This window comes from Aythya marila, assembly GCF_965140915.1.
Source record: "Aythya marila genome assembly, chromosome: 1".
Classification (NCBI taxonomy): domain Eukaryota; kingdom Metazoa; phylum Chordata; class Aves; order Anseriformes; family Anatidae; genus Aythya; species Aythya marila.
The window spans coordinates 158799154-158821382 of record NC_139042.1 but is presented as its reverse complement, the minus strand read 5'-3'; the positions used below and the strand labels follow the sequence as shown (position 1 = coordinate 158821382).

The 22229-nt window shown below is 37.3% G+C and overlaps 1 protein-coding gene across 1 annotated transcript; it reads left to right on the top strand.

The window, feature by feature from the left end:
- The first annotated feature begins 3855 nt into the window (after positions 1-3855).
- Positions 3856-14719, top strand: LUM (lumican). The gene is made up of 3 exons (XM_082753018.1): positions 3856-4132; positions 7268-8164; positions 13696-14719. Exons 2-3 carry the CDS (start codon positions 7288-7290, stop codon positions 13848-13850), a joined length of 1032 nt encoding a protein of 343 aa, XP_082609144.1. The 5' UTR covers positions 3856-4132; positions 7268-7287; the 3' UTR covers positions 13851-14719.
- The last annotated feature ends 7510 nt before the right edge of the window (positions 14720-22229 follow it).

The following is a 22229-nucleotide window of genomic DNA, read 5'->3' as shown; positions in this document are numbered from 1 at the left end:
AAAAACATTTAACTAATTATTACTGGAGGTTTGAGCCAATATAATATTTTTTGCTTATTATCTGCATATAGGCTCACAGGCCTATATGCAATTACTATATAGAGATGTGGAAAACATCACACATTTGCAATAACTCACAACAAACACCGTACCATCTATTTATAATTTGTGGCTTATGTTATGTGGCCCATGGCATAATCTTTTTCCTTAATGGATATTTCTTTACCTTCTGCTGCAGTAAAAATATCCAATTAAAATGAACTGGCCTGCATTTTGTTTTGAGAGAAATATTTAAATTAAAAGAGAGCAGTGAACAAAATTACAACTCCATTTACGTGGCAATTTGAAAAGTTCCACAAACACTTTATCTGGGGCTATATGGTCCTAGAACCCAGATTTCATATTCTTAAATCACTCAAATCTCTTGGCTTTTATGGAAATGGTACTTGCTTCTGAATAAGTACTCATAGAGTTGAAGTTTAGTCACAATTAAGCACTGATGTACTCTACTCAGTACCAGATATGTACAGTTTTAAGACTAGAAAGAAGCAGTTGTCATACGTAATATCTATTAAGTTTCAGCAACTAGAATATTTTTAGAAAAGTAGGACAAAAATAAACAAACAAACAAAAAAACACAGATTAGGAGGAGTTATTAAGAAGGTATTTTTCACAAGAGAGGAAGGGCAGAAGGGATATCACTAATGACTGAAGGGAGAAAATAGTGGTATTGTAACTCACAATTCTTGAAAGCTAGATCTGGCTTACAGCAAAGTGATATGCTTACCGTGAGGTTTGCTTTCAGATCCTTTTACTAAGATCTACCAGACTTCTTGGCCCTCTCCAGCCCTGTACATGTCTGGAGAAGAAGCCCTGAATCTAGTAAAAAGAACATTTCTGTTAATGTATCACAAGCTGAAGAGAAACAGATGACAGTATGTTCTGATCACATTTTCCATTAATGGAAATAAATAGGAAATAAAGCAGACAAACGTGGAAAGGGGAAGAAAAAAAAAAAAATAAAAAAAGATTAATTAGAAGTACAGCTACTGTAAGATGAAATATCTGCATGTCCTGACATCATCAGGCATAAAGCATATTCATCATTGCTTTTTAAATTATATGTCATAGGTGAATTTACATGTTATTTTGTGAATTAATTGGAAATTAGCTAGACTATACTCACATTCAGTTTAACAACTTCTGAAAGCTGTAGGGAAAAAAAAAACAAAACAAAGGCCCAGAAAGAAGAAATGACCCACCCATTTTCCCATCCTTTGTTGCAGAAGAAACCATACCTCTACCAGCTGTACTTTAGTCCCTACCTGCTCCCCTAAGCATAAGTTTATGAGGTGTGTGCTTCCTGAGTTAGAGCAGAAGGATTAAGAAAGCATATAAAATGATGTTGAAGGAACAGCATTCAATCACAGAATAGAGAGAAGGCAAAAATCTTATTGAATAAAAGGAAAATTCTATTATTTTATACCTTATTCTTGGCATGTGATTCATTTTGACTGTGCAATTTATATAGCTAATTTAAATCAGTCAGCAAGAAGGGAATTATATGAATGAAAAAAATCTCATCTGAACTTTATGTGACCTAAGATCTTACCATATGTTAACTGTAAAATATCATCACGTTTGTTTAATAAGATTTTTCTACCAGATATGAAAGATATGCATGTTTTGTGTTTCTGTTTATAGTATGACACCAATGATTTAGACTGGACCTACATAAATCAGTGTAATAAACTACTGGTACGTAAATATAACTTTGCCAAAAACATGTTGAGCCCACACTAACATGTAACATACAACGACATATCTACCCAATGTACAATTCTGTTTGTACTGCAGAAGTAAAACCATATCTATTACTGAAAGATCAAAATATCTGTTAACTTTTTATAATGAGCTTTTCTTCCAAAATATGTTTTTGATCAAAGAAAATACATCCAGTACCTTTCCTGTGTATTTTTAAATTGTCTTTACAAATGTTATTCACCATTGCTGTTTGTTGTACCTTCTTCCCCAGAGCAATTCCCCAGACACTCCAATGCATCCCTTTCTGTACTCAGAATGTTTTCTTTATTCCAGATAGATCATTTTCTCAATACTCCTGTTTATTGTTCCATTTGCAGTCAAGGCTACAGTTTAGGTTTTCTCTGGTCAACTGAAACTAACGAAGTTATTTTCAGATAAGTATCATACCGTGTATGAGAAACTCCATCTGGTCTCCATTTGTCCATGCACAGGACAACAACAGCTTTGTCCACTTTTACATTTCCAGTCCTGATCCCATGCACATTTCACCTACTTAGCTTAGTTTACTATGGCAATCCCATGGCTTTAAATGGGAGGAGTTTTCACATTCTATTAACCATTTAGGTGATTTACATCATTCAGTGTAGCTATGATCTGTCTTCAGCCTCTGTTTCTTAATATATAAATGGATCTCCCATGCCACAGTGACCAGCATGACATCAGAACATCAAAAGAGTAAAATTTACTCCCTCAGAACTGAACTGGTACTTACTACACTGTCTTGCGTAAGTTTGTATGCCAATTTTGTTATGGCAGAAACAGGAATTGTAGCCCAGGGGGCTGTAACTATGTGGTGTTTTTTCCCATTCTCTGTGAAGGACACTGAATTATGGCCAATCTTTCCCTGCTACCAGTGACCCCCACAAGCATGGTGGCCTAGATACATCATCATCAGATCGCAGTGGAAGCCCCATCCAGGCTTCTCTGCTGCAAGACACTGCTAGGGTTCTCCAGCCTAGATAAATACCGTACCATGACTTTCTACAGAAGTAACTGGTTTCATTCACTGCATTATCATGTGACTTAAGACAAAACTAAATTTAGTAAAAGGAATGGATTACAAAAAGTTATGGAAAAGTAATTTACTCCATACAGGTGATAACAGATAGCAAAAAAAAACCAAACAAACCACTACCACCAACAAAATTGATAATTACAGCTATATGTAATTAAACACCCAAGGTTCTTTAAAATGTATGTGCGTTCTATATGCACATTTGTTTCCATCCAACTTTAGAACAGAGCTTGCATCCCATAAAAAGAGAAGATATCCACCAATTAGAGATAAGGGAAAGTTCTCACAGAAATATTAGGATCCATTTTAAACAGTTACTGTCTTAGTGCATTATTTTCTTGGCATTTCCCAGTGAAAATAACATTCTCCTCCAAGCTGTAAGATGCATTCTTGAACTACATCCACGGAATAAGAAACAGACAATGTAAAGCTGAGTAGTTCCAGATTCTGAAAAGCAGAAGAAAGTCGTAAGTGTAAAAATGAACAAATGTATAAAGTTTACAGTAACTGCTGAAAAAAAATATTCCTCGGATGTGTTTGTACTAAACAGACATGCATTTAGACACCAAAGAAAAGTTAGAGACCATGTAAATTCCTAAGCTTTGTAGAACAAACTTTGAACTCATTATTTAATGCTGAGCAAAAGGTTGTAATTTAAAGATAATTTTTACATCTTTTAATCTAGTCCTTAAGCTAAAAGTTGTATTAAGGATGTTTTATTGTACACATATTACAAAAATAAAACAAAATAAAATAAAAACAAAGGAATGAGTCACTTGGCTAAAGAAATACAGCAGCACAGAGGTCTTAGAGCTATTTGTTAACTCATGTCTAGCAGCATAAAATAAGTTGGGAAACAAAAGTCTGTTTAAAATTTGTTTTATAAAGGAAAATATTTTCCTTCAAAAAAAAATAAAAATCTTTGTATAAGGCTGTGGCTAGTGGTCTAAACTTTTTCAGATTTCTGAACACTTATCATTCTCTCATCCCACAGGAAGAGCAGATGGGTTGTCCTTGTACAAAATATGGTATCCACCTGCACTTCATTAGAGAGCTGCATTTTTGTACATGCCACACCACAAGATCACCATGATGACATAGCAGCTTCAGAGAACAGCGTGACTAGGGCTTTTTTTTTTTTTTTTTTTTTTTTTTTTTTTTTTTTCTCCTCCTGTAACACAGAGGATCTGGCAGACTTTTACCTCCTGACACTGTTTACAGCATATATTGGTCGATACAGTCCCTTATTGCATCTGCTCTGGGAATTAACGAAAGCAGCTTCAAGGCAGTAAGGTAAGTGTTTCTGCATGTTTTAACTGTAATGTTCAGCTATTTAAATGTAGTTGTAATATGAATGTGAAAACATGTCAGGATAAGTTTGCCAATTTGTAAATTGAACACAAATCAACAGTTGTTTAGTACATTTACTTTTTTAGTTTCCCTAAAACGACCTCACATGTTTTGTGCATAAATCTTGCTCTCATTTCAAGTCTGTTTTGTTTTACTTCAAAAGAAGAATTGATGTACAGTAGAAATATATTTTTAAAGACTATTCATTCCTTACTTATTCATTCATAGTCTATTAGTAATAGCTCCATAGCACTCCGTTTGTTAAATCATTTTGCTTCATTTCACAAAAAGACAAGGCATCCAGACAGTGAAATATTTAATCAAGTAAACAACAAGAGGAAAATCATAGATACTTTGAATAATTTAGTTAATTTTAAGACATATTTGAAATATCCTATTGAAGCTTATTAATGATACCTCTTATGCAAATTGTGTAAAACATTATGCTGCAGAATTAAGGTATATTAATTATAGTGGGATCATAAATTTATATTTATTTTATTTCACAACAACTTTAGAAATAAGGCAGTATAGGTTCCAAAATAATTTAAATAGTTTGTCTACTCTACTGTAGTAAGCATTTTTCCAAATTTGTGGATTTGTCATTTAGTATGTTTTGGCATGTCACCTGAGCAACTTCATAAATGTTTTCACAGGTATTTTATAACATAACTGAGTAGAACAAACACAAGCAATCCATTCAAGAATGCTTATATTTATAAGATAAACATCTAAGAACATATTCTGATGTTATCTTTTGAATTCATATAGTTCAGTGTAACAACCAAGTATGTGTACATGATCCATTTACATCTTACATTTCTGACAGAGAAACATTTAGAACCATGAATTAAAATAAATAAATAAATAAAATAAATTAACTACACTAAATATTTACTTTACTGTGCTATTTTATGTCAGACACATACACTTATGGCTTTGCAATAAGGAATTGGCATCTAATTTTAATTTTTTTGATAAAATCATTCAAAAAAAAAAAAAATTGCTGTCTAACTCCAAATTACTTCCAGGGTTTTGTGAAGCAGTTAAACATTGTATACTCTTTAAAATAACTATGTCAGCCTATATAATGACTATATATAATACTATGTCAGCCTCAGTAATAAATCAAGAATTATGAGTATAATTTATAAATACAGGAGCAATAGAATTTGAATTTAAAATAGGAAGTTTACCCTACTTTATCAGTAAGACTATAAAATAATGAGGACGTATAAAAATGTCATTGTAAAGCCAAAGAACGTAGTCCAAGAAGTTCTCTACAGTATTTTATATTTTGAGAACAGAAGCAGTTAGTCTCCTGTCCTTAATGTTTAGTACCTAAATATGACCAGATTTTGAGGTGAATTTTGTCAATGTAACTTTTCTTTCAGAGGAGCTGTACTTACTTATACCAGCAGGGGACTGAAGATCAAGTTTTCATGTTCCCATGCAGTAATAAAGAACAAAGAAAATTACACTGACAATTCACATTTGATTGATTCTCTATGCAATACTTTGTAATTAGGTAAATGTGATGAAACCAACACCATGGAAAAAGATATGCAATACTCCTATTCATCCAGAAGACTTAATATCCAGCTTAATATCCAGCAGAGGGGCTTTTGGGATGGTTGACTAAATTTAAAAAAAATAAATAAATCCTTTTTCTGCACCAGATCAATAGGCCCTGCTTAGAGTTACTTTAGTTGAGCGATTATGTGGATTTTATCAAGTTAATAAAAGCAAGCCAATTTATTAAAGACTTTCTAGCAATGACCCTGCATTTCAACTTTAGGTATTCTGTGTTACATGAAACAGTGCCAATAGCAAGGCTGACTTTTCTGGAAGACTGCCTAGATCTGAGATCAATGCATAGTGGTCAGTTTAAAGGCTGTACGTGCTGTCTCAAATTACTTGAGAGCATGATTTTTCTAAGGATTTTCTTAATTGTCTCACTCTTTAGTGTAGTTGAGTACACTTTCACCAGTGAAAATCAAAATTAGTTCACTGACTTTACAACACAGAATCCATGTAGGTAGTAAGAAATATTATCAAGATATTAATCTATGAAGATTGTGATATAATAATAAATTAATATCTTATGAAGTATGCCTTTAAAATGTAAGGTGAGATCACGTATATTGTATCACAATAAAACATACCCAAAGACACTAAAACATCCTTTAGCTATATGTGATCTAGAAGGCCAACTATGCAAAGCAAGTACTTTATTAATTGATTTATTTAGAATGGTAACGCAATGTAATTATCACATTCATTGTTATATATCAACTTTGCAAGGACACTTGCACTATCTGAAGTGCAGTCATTTCAGATCCACTGTAGACCCCTGTTAGACAGAGAGATTATACTCATGCACCATATGTAGTACTATATGTAGTACTGGTTGACAGGTCCAGGAGAACATGCACTATGTTTCCATGAGTTTGTTTATCTGAATATGAAACTTGGTGGAACTTCCTACCTTTCTTTAGAGGAAATGGGAGAATAAAATATTTCAAGCTACTGGAATTTAACAACAAATTATATAGTAGACCATCCCTCTCAGTTTGTAACTTTCCTGACCTTTTTGAACTTAATTGAAAACATCATGTTATTTAAAAATGAGGAATTCTAACATATTAGTAATAGCAATGAAAGCTTGATAGAATTTACATGGAAAAACTATCTCTGAACATGGCCTTCAGCAAAATTGGAAACTCTTCTGTGCCAAGTTTAGAAAACTTGGACATTATCATCCTTATTGTAACTTGATGAATGGCTGCAGTATGACTTTAAAAATGTGTTATTTGCAACAGCAGAATAACCTGCAGTTTCACACTACAAAGCAGTTTATAACAAAACAGGGACTGTAAATTTGTAATAGCAACTGTGCATTACTAACAAAGGAATATATTTTTATTATTTAATAGCTTTATATGGGAAGCCTGAATTGATTAGCTTTGAATCATAGTCTTTGTGTGCTAAAATTTCAAAATATTGATTAAAAAACAAACAAACAAACAAACAAAAAAAACCAGAATTGTAACTTTTTTATCCCCCTTCACTATACAGGGACAAGACACATTGAAAAGATGACTTTAAACTCACTGCACATTTTTCTGGTATTGATTAGTGGCATTTTTTGCCAGTATGACTATGGTCCTGCAGATGATTATGGTTATGATCCTTTTGGGCCATCCTCAGCAGTCTGTGCCCCAGAATGTAATTGTCCTTTAAGCTACCCTACTGCAATGTATTGTGACAATCTTAAACTGAAAACCATTCCAATTGTACCAAGTGGAATAAAATACCTTTATCTTCGAAACAATATGATTGAGGGCATTGAAGAAAATACATTTGATAATGTAACAGACCTACAATGGCTTATCCTAGATCACAACCATTTGGAAAATTCAAAAATTAAGGGAAGAGTCTTCTCTAAACTAAAGCATCTGAAGAAACTTCACATTAATTACAACAATTTGACTGAAGCTGTTGGACCACTCCCAAAAACTCTGGATGACCTGCAATTAAGTCACAACAAGATCACAAAAGTTAATCCCGGTGCACTTGAGGGGCTGGCAAATCTGACTGTCATTCACCTCCAGAACAACCAGCTGAAAGCAGATTCTATTTCTGGGGCATTTAAAGGCCTGAATTCTCTTTTGTATCTTGACTTAAGCTTCAATCGACTCACAAAGCTACCAACAGGACTGCCTCACTCCTTGCTTATGCTGTATTTTGACAATAACCAGATCTCCAACATTCCTGATGAGTATTTCCAAGGTTTTAAAACCCTGCAATATTTACGTTTATCCCACAATAAATTAACAGATTCTGGAATACCAGGCAACGTCTTCAATATCACATCACTGGTTGAGTTGGATCTCTCCTTCAATCAGCTGAAGAGCATTCCAACTGTCAGTGAGAATCTTGAAAACTTCTACCTCCAAGTCAACAAAATTAACAGTGAGTTAAATTTGCATATTTTCATTTCTGTTTACCACTATCTAGACACTAATGGTTGATGCAAGTATCTGGAAGTGTAGTTCAACCAGTTTAAATAAATGGTACTGGCTATCATTTTTCTTACTGTTGCTTGCATTGATATTACAAGACAGACATTTAGCTATGCAAATTAATCTTAAAGATACAATATTCTATTTTCATACATATATGGTTATTATTTGCCAAATACTCATCTCAGGTACACTGAAGCACCTCTATCAAAGTCAATGGAGTGCACATATACAATTTAGAAAATAAACAAACAAACAAAACTCTGGGAAAAATTTAATCAGTGTGGAGGATAGTCATAATTAGTAAGTCAAAAAAAAAAAAAAGCTGAGAATCAAACTACAGTATGTGCAACCTTTCAGAAGAGTGTCAGTGAAAGTGCTGGAGGAGAGGAGAGAACAAGAGTACAATAAATACTAGTATAAACACTTGTGATACTAGGCACAAGGCATAATGAAAAAGACAATGAAACAGCTTATATATATACATACATACATACATATATATATATTATTTTTTTTTTTCTCCCATTTCCTGCCCTTCCACCTAGCAGATCCTGATCCTGTTGCTTTCTGTTTTTAATTCTCATTTTCCACATCATATGATTAGGTGTCAAGTTTGTCTCCATTCAAGCATGATTTTAAAACAGTTCCTTCTAAAATCAATAACAGCCACACCTTGTACGAGATCATGGAGATTTCTACTGAGACAGAGCTTTTAGAAGGTTGTCCTAATCCTAGGATGGGAAGGAGATACTATAAAGCTGGGCCAACCCCACCTTCATGTTAGAAGCTCTCCAGCTGGATCTCTGTCAGCAGTGTCCTCTCATGTAGAGGTAGTAAGGTCAAATACAGCATTTCTGCTGGAAGACTTACATCATCCTGCTAGCTAGCATAAACTATAAACCATAAAATCCTCATCTTCTTATCTGTATCCATCAGGGGTCTAGGATACCAGTTAGCTAAGAAACATTTTTTTCCTTACTCAATACAGACTTAGCCTTTGCAGCAAAATATTTTAATGGAGATCTTACCGGGGAGAAGGCAAGACCTTTTGTTTGTTATTTACTGTTTCACATGTTCCCCAATATTATGATTTTTTTTTTTCCCTATATCTCATTTTCTTTCATTTCCTTGTTTTGAAGAGGGAAAAAAAAAATGAATTAATGCTTCCCACATGAGGTTCTACATACAGCAACCTGTAGAACTCTGTCAGATACTCTTTCCTAAAAAAGCTGTTGATATTTAATTTATCCTAAGATAAATGAGGCATTTTTAACTGATTAGAATGGCTTTTCTGAGCCTTCTGCAAGATACCCAGGTACCAACTTCGTTTTCCATTCATGTTTCCAAGGACTTCTAAACAACTGTGACAGCAATATACTTTTCAATGAGAGCTGTATTTCCAAAATGCTAGTCAGCAGGAGAGGGTGACAGTGTAAGGAGTAGGACAGGCTACTGCTGCACTTTCATTGCTACCATATGGACTAATGCAAGAGAGCTCTGATTTACTCTTTTGCCTGAAAAAGAAATGTAGTAGATTTTCATAATAGATTTCCTTGACTATCTAATTTCACAGAAACGACATTGTGTTCCCTAATATGCTAATAATCAACGTGGGACAAGCAATAATCATTTCTTTTTAAGGAGATACTATTTATGTGCTAGGTTTTGCTCAGCTTTTCAGTTTAAGTGTAATGATGTAATGATGTTATGTGCTAGTTGGATCTCCAAGCGAACATAAGACCAGTGTCTTTGCTCTCTTCATACCTCAAACCCAGAATGGATAAGATTGAATCTTCTTTTTTAGTATGTCTTTTTAAATAATTTCAGGGTGGAGTTTCCTGATTAATGACAACATTGGTTTACTCCCATGCCTTAGGATTGCATTGGGATTAAATACATATTTGTAATATTTATTATTATACATGTAGATTGCTCAAGGCAAAAATACACTTTGTAGTTACAGAAATCAATGAGGATCAGTGAAGAGGGTCCACAGATGGACTTCTCCATATTTCACTTATGAAGGATTAAGGAAACAGTGGCTTCCACATAAATTCCTAGCAAGAAGATATCATATGAATAGAGTATTACAAGGGGAAACTTGAAAATGTTCAAAGGGACAGTCAGGAGACAAAATATTCTGCTGGATCAGTAGCTGTACCATAATTTTAATTACTCTAAACACAGTTAGTTGTAGAGATACTTCGTGGTATTTTATCTGAAATACTTTAGCAATCCCAAAATGTTTTTTTTTTTTTTTTTTTTTTTTTTATAGTGGCTTGTACAGTAATGACTCAGATACAGTTACTATGGGACCACAGACCAGCAAAGGTGACTAGGACTGCTGATCCCATTAATCTTTGCTGTATTGCACACCTGAACAAAAAATCTTAACACTATTAATCTTCCTCAGCTTAAGGCTGCTTGTAGTCCTGATGTGCAAGGGATATACTCTTGCCTAGCATATAGTCAAAATAAATTCTGTCTAAAAATCTTAAATATTTCTATGGTCCTATTTTTCTCTATGGGTATACGAGAGCAGAGGGCAAAACCTTCTCCTGACTTTTTTATATTTTTTTCTCTCTCTAGATATTTCTTATTTAAATATTGTTAAAACAACAGAATTTCTTCTGGGAACAGACACATTTAGTGAGAAAATAACTGTTCAGGTGAAAATCCAATTTTTACCCAATCCTTGTAACTATCTCTTTGTCTGACTCATGCAGAAATTCTGAGTAGGGAAAATATGAATATCATACTAATAGCAGAATTTAATGTTCTTTACCTCTAAACCTTAATACTATTTATTCAGAAAGATATTTGAACAGGAACATCTGAAACATGAATCACTTCAATAAAGGAGGAAGTAAACTAGTAATGTCTTACCTGCTTCAGCTTCACAGATTGCAGTTTCCATACAGAACATATAGAACACATTGGGTGCACTTCCAAGAAACACTTATCTAATTTTCTGCTAATATAGATACAATTAGAAAACAGATATTTTTAATATGCTTCTTACAAATGACAATTATATGAACTGCATAATAAATTAATTCCCAAATACATGCACTTTACACCAAGAAATGGAACCAAATATCACTGAAGTCCATGACAGAGTTCCTTTGACTTCTGTGAAGACTAAATCTGAATCTACTTGCAAAGTTGTCTCAATCTCATAAACAATCTTCACAGCTGGGTATTTTGATAACATTAATAAACTTGCTTACGTGCACAACATTTACATATGAACTTGTGCTCAAAAGTAACAATATGGTAAACAAAGTAAATTTTGAAAACTTATATATATATATGGTCTTCAATAAAATTATACTTACTGTGTCATTTTATTTTCCATTAAAGACTAGAAAACGAAAAACATATATATTAAAATTCATGTTTTTTTACCACTTTACAAATTTTACCCAAACAATCTCCAGAGACCTTGGCCTAGATAATAAATGGTTGAGGCTGTAGGCCAAGCAAACTTGTTTTCATACAACAAAATCCATACAGATCCAATCCTGTAACTTTTTCTTAGATTGCGTGACCCTATCTCATGAGAATCATCAGTTCACTTCAGTGGGTACATTAACTGGTAAAGTATTAGAATTGGTCTACAAGTTTAATATTGTACAATATTCCAATTTGGACTGCCCGATACTTGTTCCATTAAGGATGCCTTTTTTATTTCACCCTTTCAGAACAAGATTGTAAAATATTCAAAAATCAAGGATTTTTGTTTTTGTTGTTTTTGTTTAGTCTAAAAAATCTTGGTGATCAAGATCTAACACTTGAAATACATTTCCTCAATCTCCACATAATATTCCTTACTTTGTGAAAGATATGCAAATATTTACCCTTTCTTTGACATCATCTCCCTGTCTGTAACAAATTAACTACACTGTCATTCTTTAAAGATCTGCCTTTAGAGATGGGTGTACACTTATACCTAGTTTACACAATAAATATTTCATCAATTATAGAAGATTATTGTAATGTCAGTTCTGGAAAAATCCAATTGAGTTTAAAGTAGAGATATGAAAGATATCCACTTCCTCTTCCATTATTACTACAACTGAATGTAGGTCATCTTGTTTTCTTAAATGAGATAGTCATGCAGAAAGGATATATCGTGGTATTTTCAAAAACCCATGAATGACCTATGACCTGTAGTCAAAAGCGTTTTTGATTTTGAGAATCCTACCTTGATTTCTCAGAAATTATGAGAGCTGATCCTCCGTGCCACAAAAGCATTTAATAACGTTTAATCACTGACAAAAAACTTAAGAAGAACAAGTCTCTCAGATTGGTTCTTGAGTGGTGACAGTGTCTGAATCAAAGGGAGAAGAATGAAAAACTATCTTTGCAGAGTTACACAATGGACACTGTGTACAGTGGACATTAGGTTAATCAGGAGATTCTCTCCTGAGGACAAATCTTTTCTGAATGACTGAGGTATACAATTCATGCATATGAATTTATGTATACCGAGCACAGAATTTCTGTTTCATGCATTTTTTTTCTGCTTACAGTTAATACTGCTCATAACATACAATTTCCACTCAAAGCCTGCCATATTTCAGTTGGATGGAAGCTATACATAGCATGATATGTGAACTGCAATAAATATAAATATTTTTACTTTTTTTTACTTTTTTTTTTTTTTTTTTTTTACTTTTATATTTACCTTGCAGTCCTGCTTTTCTGGAAAGGTTCAGTTATACAATTTAAATGTCCCCAGCCCAAATTTCATTTTAAAACTAGTAAATCAAAATGAAACATTCCAAAAATAATATTTTACAAACATACTCAGGGGACTGCCTCTTCATACGAATAAGATTATATTATGTACAACTTTTCCAGAAACTTATCCCTTCTTTCCTTTTCTTCCTTCCTTCCTTCCTTCCTTCCTTCCTTCCTTCCTTCCTTCCTTCCTTCCTTCCTTCCTTCCTTCCTTCCTTCCTTCCTTCCTTCCTTCCTTCCTTCCTTCCTTCCTTCCTTCCTTCCTTCCTTCCTTCCTTCCTTCCTTCCTTCCTTCCTTCCTTCCTTCCTTCCTTCCTTCCTTTCTTTCTTTCTTTCTTTCTTTCTTTCTTTCTTTCTTTCTTTCTTTCTTTCTTTCTTTCTTTCTTTCTTTTTTAAATGCCCAATTGAGCCTCTAAATAAAATCTGAAGACTTAAAAATTAAATAGATGCTGCAAGCACACAGCACTTGTAATACCCAATCTTTAAATTCTGAACTTCTCGATTAATGTGAAGAAGCTCTCTGACAAAACCCCCTGAAGTCCCAGTAAGCTCAAGTAGAATGGTATCAGCAGAGACACACAAAATATTGAAATAAAATAAAATAAAATAAATAAAAATAAAAAATAGAACTCACAATTTCTAAGTTAAAAAGAAAAGGCAGAAAAATAATATTTTTATCTCATTTGTCTTAATTATTTGTGCTTTCTCTTACTTGTGTCCCCTTTGTTTCAGAGTTCCCACTGAGCAGTTTCTGTAAGGTTGTTGGACCATTGACCTATTCCAAGATCACACATTTGCGCCTGGATGGAAACAATCTCACTCGGGCTGACCTGCCACAGGAGATGTACAACTGCCTTCGGGTGGCTGCCGAGATCTCACTGGAGTGAGATGCCTCAGAAACTTAGATTCCCTTCTAGGTGGTCATTATTACATGAATTACATCCAGATAGCTCTTTAAAATTAAAATATGCCTTAAAAAATATCAGTCTGCATATTAACCATTCTCTTTGTTAATATTTAGCATGCAACACTAAGATAACAGTAAAGAAATGTGTGCATACTTTTACAAATGCTTGTATTTAGGAAGCACAAGACTGACCAGATGTGGTGTAAAATATGCATTCATCTGGTTAGTTAAATTGAAGGAAAACATTTGGCCTCATAGAAATCTACATCCATGCATGCAGTATGTGCCATGTGGTATCAGACATAACTACATAGTCAGATGGGTTTCATCAGAGCGTTGAGCAGTATGGGCTAGCCTGTGTAAATAGAAGATTCTCCTGCAAGCAATCCAGCATTCTTAATTATTCATGCCTTGCTCATATTACCAATCTCAAGGGAAAACAAATGATTTAACAATATAAAAACAGTTTAAAATATATGAAAATATCTTTCAGAGACCATTACAATATACTATTAATGGAATATGTAAAAGATAACAGGATGAATATTTTTTCAGGTTAAAAATTTTTTATTTTATTTTATTTTTTTTTTTTTTGTCATGTTTCATCTAAGTTTTCATGGCAAGATTTTAATCTATTGCTGGTAAAATTCTTATTTCAAAATAAGTCATATATACAAGTATTTTTATTCAATTACTTGCATGCTAATATTATCCAAAATTGTAGAAAATAAAACATAGCAAATAGTATTTCTGTGTCCATATCATTGTCAACTGTGTTTCAGTCTTTTATAAATTGAAAAAAAAAAAAAAAAGGTTAAAGTATGATAATCTAAGCTATTCTATTTTGCAAAATTTATTGTAAGATTAAATAAACTGTTTTCTCTACTTTCAAGTTTCAATATGTTTGTAAAGATATAGTTTAACACTGTACTTGTGTTGGTCATTAAGTCAATGTCTTATGGAGTTTGCAGTATGGGAGTCACAGAACCATGCAACAGTGTGAATTAATTCATCAACATTGTCAAAAGAACAATAAAATCTTTCAGAAACTGCAGAAAATAAGTAAAAGGTAAACATAGCTATTCACAATAAACAGTAGTATATTCTACCTGGGAATGAATAGTCCAAATATTGTCAGCATTCTGGAACACACGTTAAAATAAATGCAGATGAGAATTATAAATAGGTTGTTTGCAAACACAGATAATCCCAGAGGTACTCCTTCCCCTCCAACTATTAGGCTATTAAGCACTCCAACAGAAACTTACAGTTTCCATAGCAAAAAGAGAAAATATCACCTATGGAAAAAATGCAATCAAATAAAATAAAGAAAATAACACAAAAAATCTCAAACAAGACACCTTAGTCAGCACCTTACCGGTTGCAAGTGTTCAGAATCAATATGTAATCCCAAGGAACTAAAATTAATAAAATTAATAAAAAAAAAAATTACTAAATTTAATAAAAAAAATGAGGTGCAGGAGACATTTCCCTACTTATTTTTGTCATTTGGAATTCATAAGTGTTATTACTTTTATGTGCACATACAGGAAGGATTGAAAATAACCTTTGCTACAAGTAAGCTAGAATTTCCATAAAAGTCTAAAGCTGAATGAAGAATTAAGTCTAAATCTGTGAGTTTTGTAAAACATAAGAATGGGGATCATTATGGAACAGAACCTAGGAATTGTAAAATGAGAAGAGAACGGAGTGCCAAAAAAATATTAAAGAATTAACAAGTAGAGAAAGTTATGAGACAATTATTCAACCACTTCCATAGATTTTTTAACCCAGATGTCTTTTTCAAGGAAAACACTGAACACTAGGACTTCTGCAGCACAAACCAATACTGAAATATATTGCCACTCAGCTGTGATCTAGCAAACAGGACAGAAAAAAATCTTTTCAGTTTTTTTCAGTGAGTAATTTTTCTTTGTGCAAAATGAAACAGTGTGAACAGTGAGGCTGAAAACAGTTCACCTCAAGACAGATTAAAACCTGTTGCTGAGGGTACTTTCTGCATAGCCAGTTGTTACATATAAAGCATCCACTGATGTTCACGAGGTCTTTTATTCAAGGGACACAAGAAAATGAAGCTCACTGACAAAATATCAAATTATCAAATGATACTAGTGAGCTCCCTCAGAAACTGGGAAACCTTTATCTTGCAATAAGCACTTGGACAATTAAGAGAAAATAGTATTTGGCAGCACTGTTTTGTGTTGAATAGCTCTTTCCTATGATTTGGAAATTCCCTAAAAAAATAATAAAAATACAGAACATGATGTCCCTCCACTAAAGGAGAAAGAGGACATTATATCCTGTATCTCTTTGCTCTTATATTGTAAACCACAATAGCATACTTTTGCATTAAGTGGTCATTTTAATCACTATAAAGATTGTTTAAATTCCCAGTCCCTATGTCTAGGAGAAGCAGATATACAATGATATATATTATGTACCTTATACTAAGGTGCATCAGTGTATCTTAGTTCTCATTTTATGAAAATTAAATAGTTTTGTAGGCACTGGACAGAAATATAGGTGTTCAGTAATCCTTAACAGAGCTAGAGCCTTGGAAACTGAGTCACTATAACTTGCAATTTCTGCTCTTTCTGGAAAGTAAGTTGATGGAGCTTGGTTATACAGGCTTCAGCACCCTGGATACAGAAAAACGTGTTGCATACACCCTTTTTCTCTCCTAACCTTGGTCATATTATGAAATACATGTACGTACAGGAGCAAATATAACTTAAAAGTAAGCAGACATTAATGGATAATAACACAGCTGCAGTAGTATGGAGATAATGGAGTCTGTAAATTAGCCTAAACTAAACTCTTTTTAGGACTACAAATAGGCATTGGGAAATGTTCTCAGATATATGGTTTAATTTTTAGGTGGCCCTTTGTGGAGCCAGGAGTTGGACTCAATGATCCTTGTGGATCTCTTCCAATTTGGGATATTTTATGATTCTATGAAATCATGAAAACCAGTGAAGCCTCCATGTTATCTTCAATATAAGAAGATCAGAAACTTCATAATTGTACAGACCTTCTATATGAAAATTAGCCTAAAGGGCCTATCATGCTTCCTGAAAATAACTACCTTAATGACCACAGTGCACATGAATTCCTGTAGCTATCCAGGTATTTCTAAATTAGAAAGAGCAGATAAAAGTTGTTTTGCAGAAAATAAATAAATAAATAAAAGAAAAATAAATAACATTATTTATAATACCAATAATGGCAATAACTGAGATGGTGGTAATATTTCCATTATAAATTGTTACTTTTACAGTTTTATAGTTATGACATAATAACATTTTTGTAATTGAATTTTACTATTGCTGGACTCAACTCAATTCCTAGTATAAGTATGAATTTAGAGACTGAGAAACTCATAAAAATGATACTAACATTTTCTTTCTTTTTTTTTTTTTTTTTTTGCCTTTATTAAAAAAAAAAAAAAAAAGGCAATCTAAAAAGAAGAATCATAGGTCAGAAAAAAAAGGCGTCCAAGTGCAAAAGTTGTCTTTAGACCTAGGCTGTGAATTTGGTTCCCATGTTGAATCCGGGAGAGGTGAGAGTTGTCTCCGTCAAAAAGAGACAGAGTGAAGGAACAAATTTTAGGCTAGGGAACAAAATGTATATTGGAATCATTTATTCTAAGTAGCACAGTAGTTTGACAATAAATGTAATTTTATTACATTTAGGGAGCGCGAGCGACCAGGAGCGCGGCGAACAGGGCGGGCAAACAGGGCGTGGTGCGTCAGAAGGGAGTGACGCGGCAGTTAGCGCAGCAGTTCGCGCAGGCAGGGCGCGCAGAAAGGGCAGAGCGCTCCCCCTACACACAAACAACACCTCCTTAACAACAGCTGCTAGCTAGGTGATAATGGTCGCCACCAGGCACGGCGCGCTCTCCAGAAAGTCGGTACACACCCAGACCGACTACCCGTTAAAAAATGCGGCAGTTCAGGTCACCGGATGCAAGGAGTGTCAGCCTGTTGCTGCCGTCGGCGGGAGGCAGAGAAACTGTGTGCGTGAGGTGCGAGCAGGTGGATGACCTGGTCCGCATGGTGGCGGAGCTCAAGGAGGAGGTGGAGAGGTTGAGGGCCATCAGGGAGTGTGAGCGAGAGATAGACTTCTGGAGTAACTCCCTGCAGGGCCTCAAGGTGAGGTACCAAGGTGAGACTCCTCAAATAGGGGTAGACCCCCTGCCCTGTCCCCGTCGGGCAGAGGGAGGGGATCTGGGAGCTGAGGAGGAATGGAAACAGGTCCCTGCTCGACATCGCAGGCGACGCCCTCCCCTTCCGGCCCCACCTTCCCAGGTGCCCTTACACAACAGGTTTGAGGCCCTAGAGATTGAGAGGCCGGTGCGTGAGGAAGAGGTAGCAAGTGTTCCCAGGAGGATGCCTAGGGCGAGGAGGTCGACTCCACGCCTCAGGACTGACTCCACCAGGAAAGACAGGAGGGTTATTGTTGTTGGAGACTCTCTTCTTAGGGGAACAGAGGGCCCTATTTGTCGGCCTGACCTACCCGTAGGGAAGTCTGCTGTCTCCCTGGGGCCAGGGTCAGGGACATTGCCAGGAAGCTTCCCAACCTGGTACGCCCCTCTGACTATTACCATCTTTTGATAGTCCAGGCGGGCAGTGACAACATCGAAGAGAGAAGCCTGAAGGCTATCAAAAGAGACTTTAGGGGACTGGGTCGGTTAGTGGATGGAGCGGGAGTGCAGGTGGTGTTTTCATCCATCCCTACGGTGGCAGGGAGGGGTTCAGAGAGGACACAGAAAGCCCACCTGTTAAACACGTGGCTCCGGGGCTGGTGCCAACACAGAAATCTTGGTTTTTTTGATCATGGGGCACTTTACTCAGCACCTGGCCTGATGGCCGCAGATGGGTCCCTATCTTTTAGGGGAAAAAGGATCCTGGGCCAGGAGCTGGCAGGGCTCATTGAGAGGGCTTTAAACTAGGTAGGAAGGGGGATGGGGCTGAAGCTAGGATTGTTGGAGCTGTGCCAGGGGGAACGATGGCAAGGCCGAAGGATAAGGCAATGGCCCAGCTGAAGTGCATCTACACCAATGCACGCAGCATGGGTAACAAACAGGAGGAGCTGGAAGCCATTGTGCGGCAGGCAGGCTACAACTTGGTTGCCATCACGGAGACGTGGTGGGACCAGTCTCATGACTGGAGTGCTGCAATGCCTGGCTATAAGCTCTTTAGAAGGGACAGGCAGCACAGAAGGGGTGGTGGTGTGGCTCTCTATGTTAGAGAGTCTTTTGATGTTGTAGAACTCGAGGCTGGGAACGACAAGGTCGAGTCCCTTTGGGTTAGGATCGGCAGGGACAACAAGGCTAGTGTCCTGGTCGGGGTCTGCTATAGACCGTCGAACCAGGATGAGGAGACGGATGAGGAACTCTACAGGCAGCTGACAGAAGTTGCAAAATCGTCAGCTCTTGTACTTGTGGGGGACTTCAACTTCCCTGACATATCCTGGAAGCACAACACAGCCCTGAGAAAGCAGTCTAGGAGGTTTCTGGAGAGCGTGGAAGATAGCTTCCTGACACAGCTGGTTAGTGAGCCTACCAGGGGTGGTGCCCCGCTAGACCTTCTCTTCACAAACAGAGAAGGACTGGTGGAGGATGTGATTGTCGGGAGCTGTCTTGGGCAGAATGACCACGAAATGGTGGAGTTCACTATTCTTGGCGAGGCCAGGAAGGGGACCAGTAAAACCGCTGTTTTGGACTTTCGGAGGGCTGACTTTGAGCTGCTCAGGACACTAGTTGGTGGAGTCCCTTGGGAGGCAGTTCTGAAGGGCAGAGGGGTCCAGGAAGGCTGGGCGCTCTTCAAGAGGGAAATCTTAATGGCGCAGGAACGGTCTGTCCCCAAGTGCCCAAAGATGAGCTGGCGGGGAAGAAGACCGGCCTGGCTCAACAGAGAATTGTGGCTTGATCTTAGGAGAAAAAAAGAGGGTTTATAATCTTTGGAAAAGTGGGCAGGCCACTAGGGAGGACTTTAAGGATGTAGCGAGGCTGTGCAGGGACAAAATTAGGAAGGCTAAAGCTCATCTGGAGCTCAATCTGGCTACTGCCGTTAAAGATAACAAAAAACGTTTCTATAAATACATCAACACAAAAAGGAGGACTAAGGAGAATCTCCATCCTTTACTGGATGCGGGGGGAAACTTAGTTACAAGAGATGAGGAAAAGGCGGAGGTGCTCAATGCCTTCTTTGCCTCAGTCTTTAGCGGCAATACCGGTTGTTCTCTGGATACTCAGTACCCTGAGCTGGTGGAAGGGGATGGAGCGCAGAATGTGGCCCTCACTCTCCATGAAGAACTGGTTGGTGACCTGCTACGGCACTTAGATGTGCACAAGTCGATGGGGCCGGATGGGATCCACCCAAGGGTACTGAGAGAACTGGCAGAGGAGCTGGCCAAGCCACTATCCATCATTTATCAGCAGTCCTGGCTATCGGGGGAGGTCCCAGTTGACTGGCAGCTAGCAAATGTGATGCCCATCTACAAGAAGGGCCGGAGGACTGACCCAGGAAACTACAGGCCTGTCAGTTTGACCTCAGTGCCAGGGAAGCTCATGGAGCAGATTCTCTTGAGAGTCATCACGCAGCACTTGCAGGGCAAGCAGGTGATCAGGCCCAGTCAGCATGGGTTTATGAAAGGCAGGTCCTGCTTGATGAACCTGATCTCCTTCTATGACAAAGTGACGCGCTGGGTGGATGAGGGAAAGGCTGTGGATGTGGTCTACCTTGACTTCAGCAAGGCTTTTGACACCGTCGCCCACAGCATTCTCCTCAAGAAACTGGCTGCCCTAGGCTTGGACTGGCACACGCTTCGTTGGGTTAGAAACTGGCTGGATAGCCGGGCCCAAAGAGTCGTGGTGAATGGAGCCAAGTCCAGTTGGAGGCCAGTCACTAGTGGCGTCCCCCAGGGCTCGGTGCTGGGGCCGGTCCTCTTTAATATCTTCATCAATGATCTGGACGAGGTCATTGAGTGCACCCTCAGTAAGTTTGCAGATGACACCAAGCTATGCGCGTGTGTCGATCTGCTTGAGGGTAGGAAAGCTCTGCAGGAGGATCTGGATAGGCTGCACCGATGGGCTGAGGTCAACTGCATGAAGTTCAACAAGGCCAAGTGCCGGGTCCTGCACCTGGGGCGCAATAACCCCAAGCAGAGCTACAGGCTGGGAGAGGAATGGTTGGAGAGCTGCCAGGCAGAGAAGGACCTGGGAGTGATGGTGGATAGTCGGCTGAATATGAGCCAGCAGTGTGCTCAGGTGGCCAAGAAGGCCAACGGCATCCTGGCTTGTATCAGGAACAGTGTGACCAGCAGGGCTAGGGAAGTGATTGTCCCCCTGTACTCAGCTCTGGTGAGGCCGCACCTCGAGTACTGTGTTCAGTTTTGGGCCCCTCGCTACAAGAAGGACATCGAGGTGCTTGAGCAGGTGCAGAGAAGGGCAACGAAGCTGCTGAGGGGCCTGGAGAACAAATCCTACGAGGAGTGGCTGAGGGAGCTGGGCTTGTTCAGCCTGGAGAAGAGGAGGCTCAGGGGCGACCTTATCGCTCTCTATAGGTACCTCAAGGGAGGCTGTAGCGAGGTGGGGGTTGGTCTGTTCTCCCACGTGCCTGGTGACAGGACGAGGGGGAATGGGCTTAAGTTGAGCCAGGGGAGTTTTAGGTTAGATGTTAGGAAGAACTTCTTCACTGAAAGGGTTGTGAGGCATTGGAACAGGCTGCCCAGGGAAGTGGTGGAGTCACCATCCCTGGAAGTCTTCAAAAGACGTTTAGATGTAGAGCTTAGGGATATGGTTTAGTGGGGACTGTTAGTGTTAGGTCAGAGGTTGGACTCGATGATCTTGAGGTCTCTTCCAACCTAGAAATTCTGTGATTCTGTGATTTATTTGGAAATATCCCAATACACTTGGCAGAAGGAATCAAATCTATCTGACTGCTTGTGGTTATTGTGACTTCTTTACGTTCTCTCAAGGTGTTATAACTTTGTGTACATTTCTACAGGTATGTACGATCTACCAGAAAACCCTCGGTTTTAACAAAAGGGGAATAAATGTCTGTTCAGCATAAACTAAATTATTTTGAAAAAATGGGGACAAGAAAGTAAAACATCTTTAAGAAAGGCAGCTTGAATTTTTGTACCTATAACTGCAATAAACATCCAGTGAAGAGGCTAGGAGCTGTGAGGTTGTAAAAATAAATAAATAAATAAATAAAATTCCAGTAGAGAGCCACTAAGACAGAAAGTGCCTGTAAGAATGTCCCTCAGTCTACTTTTTTTTTCTAAGCAATGTGAGTTCACTTCCCTTTGTATCCATGAATATACTATATAC

Excerpts from the sequence above, each read along its gene's own strand:
- LUM (XM_082753018.1), top strand. The coding sequence starts at position 7,288 with ATGACTTTAAACTCACTGCACATTTTTCTGGTATTGATTAGTGGCATT. Across the intron at positions 8,165-13,695 it reads CCAAGTCAACAAAATTAACA|AGTTCCCACTGAGCAGTTTC; the intron begins GTGAGTTAAATT and ends CCTTTGTTTCAG.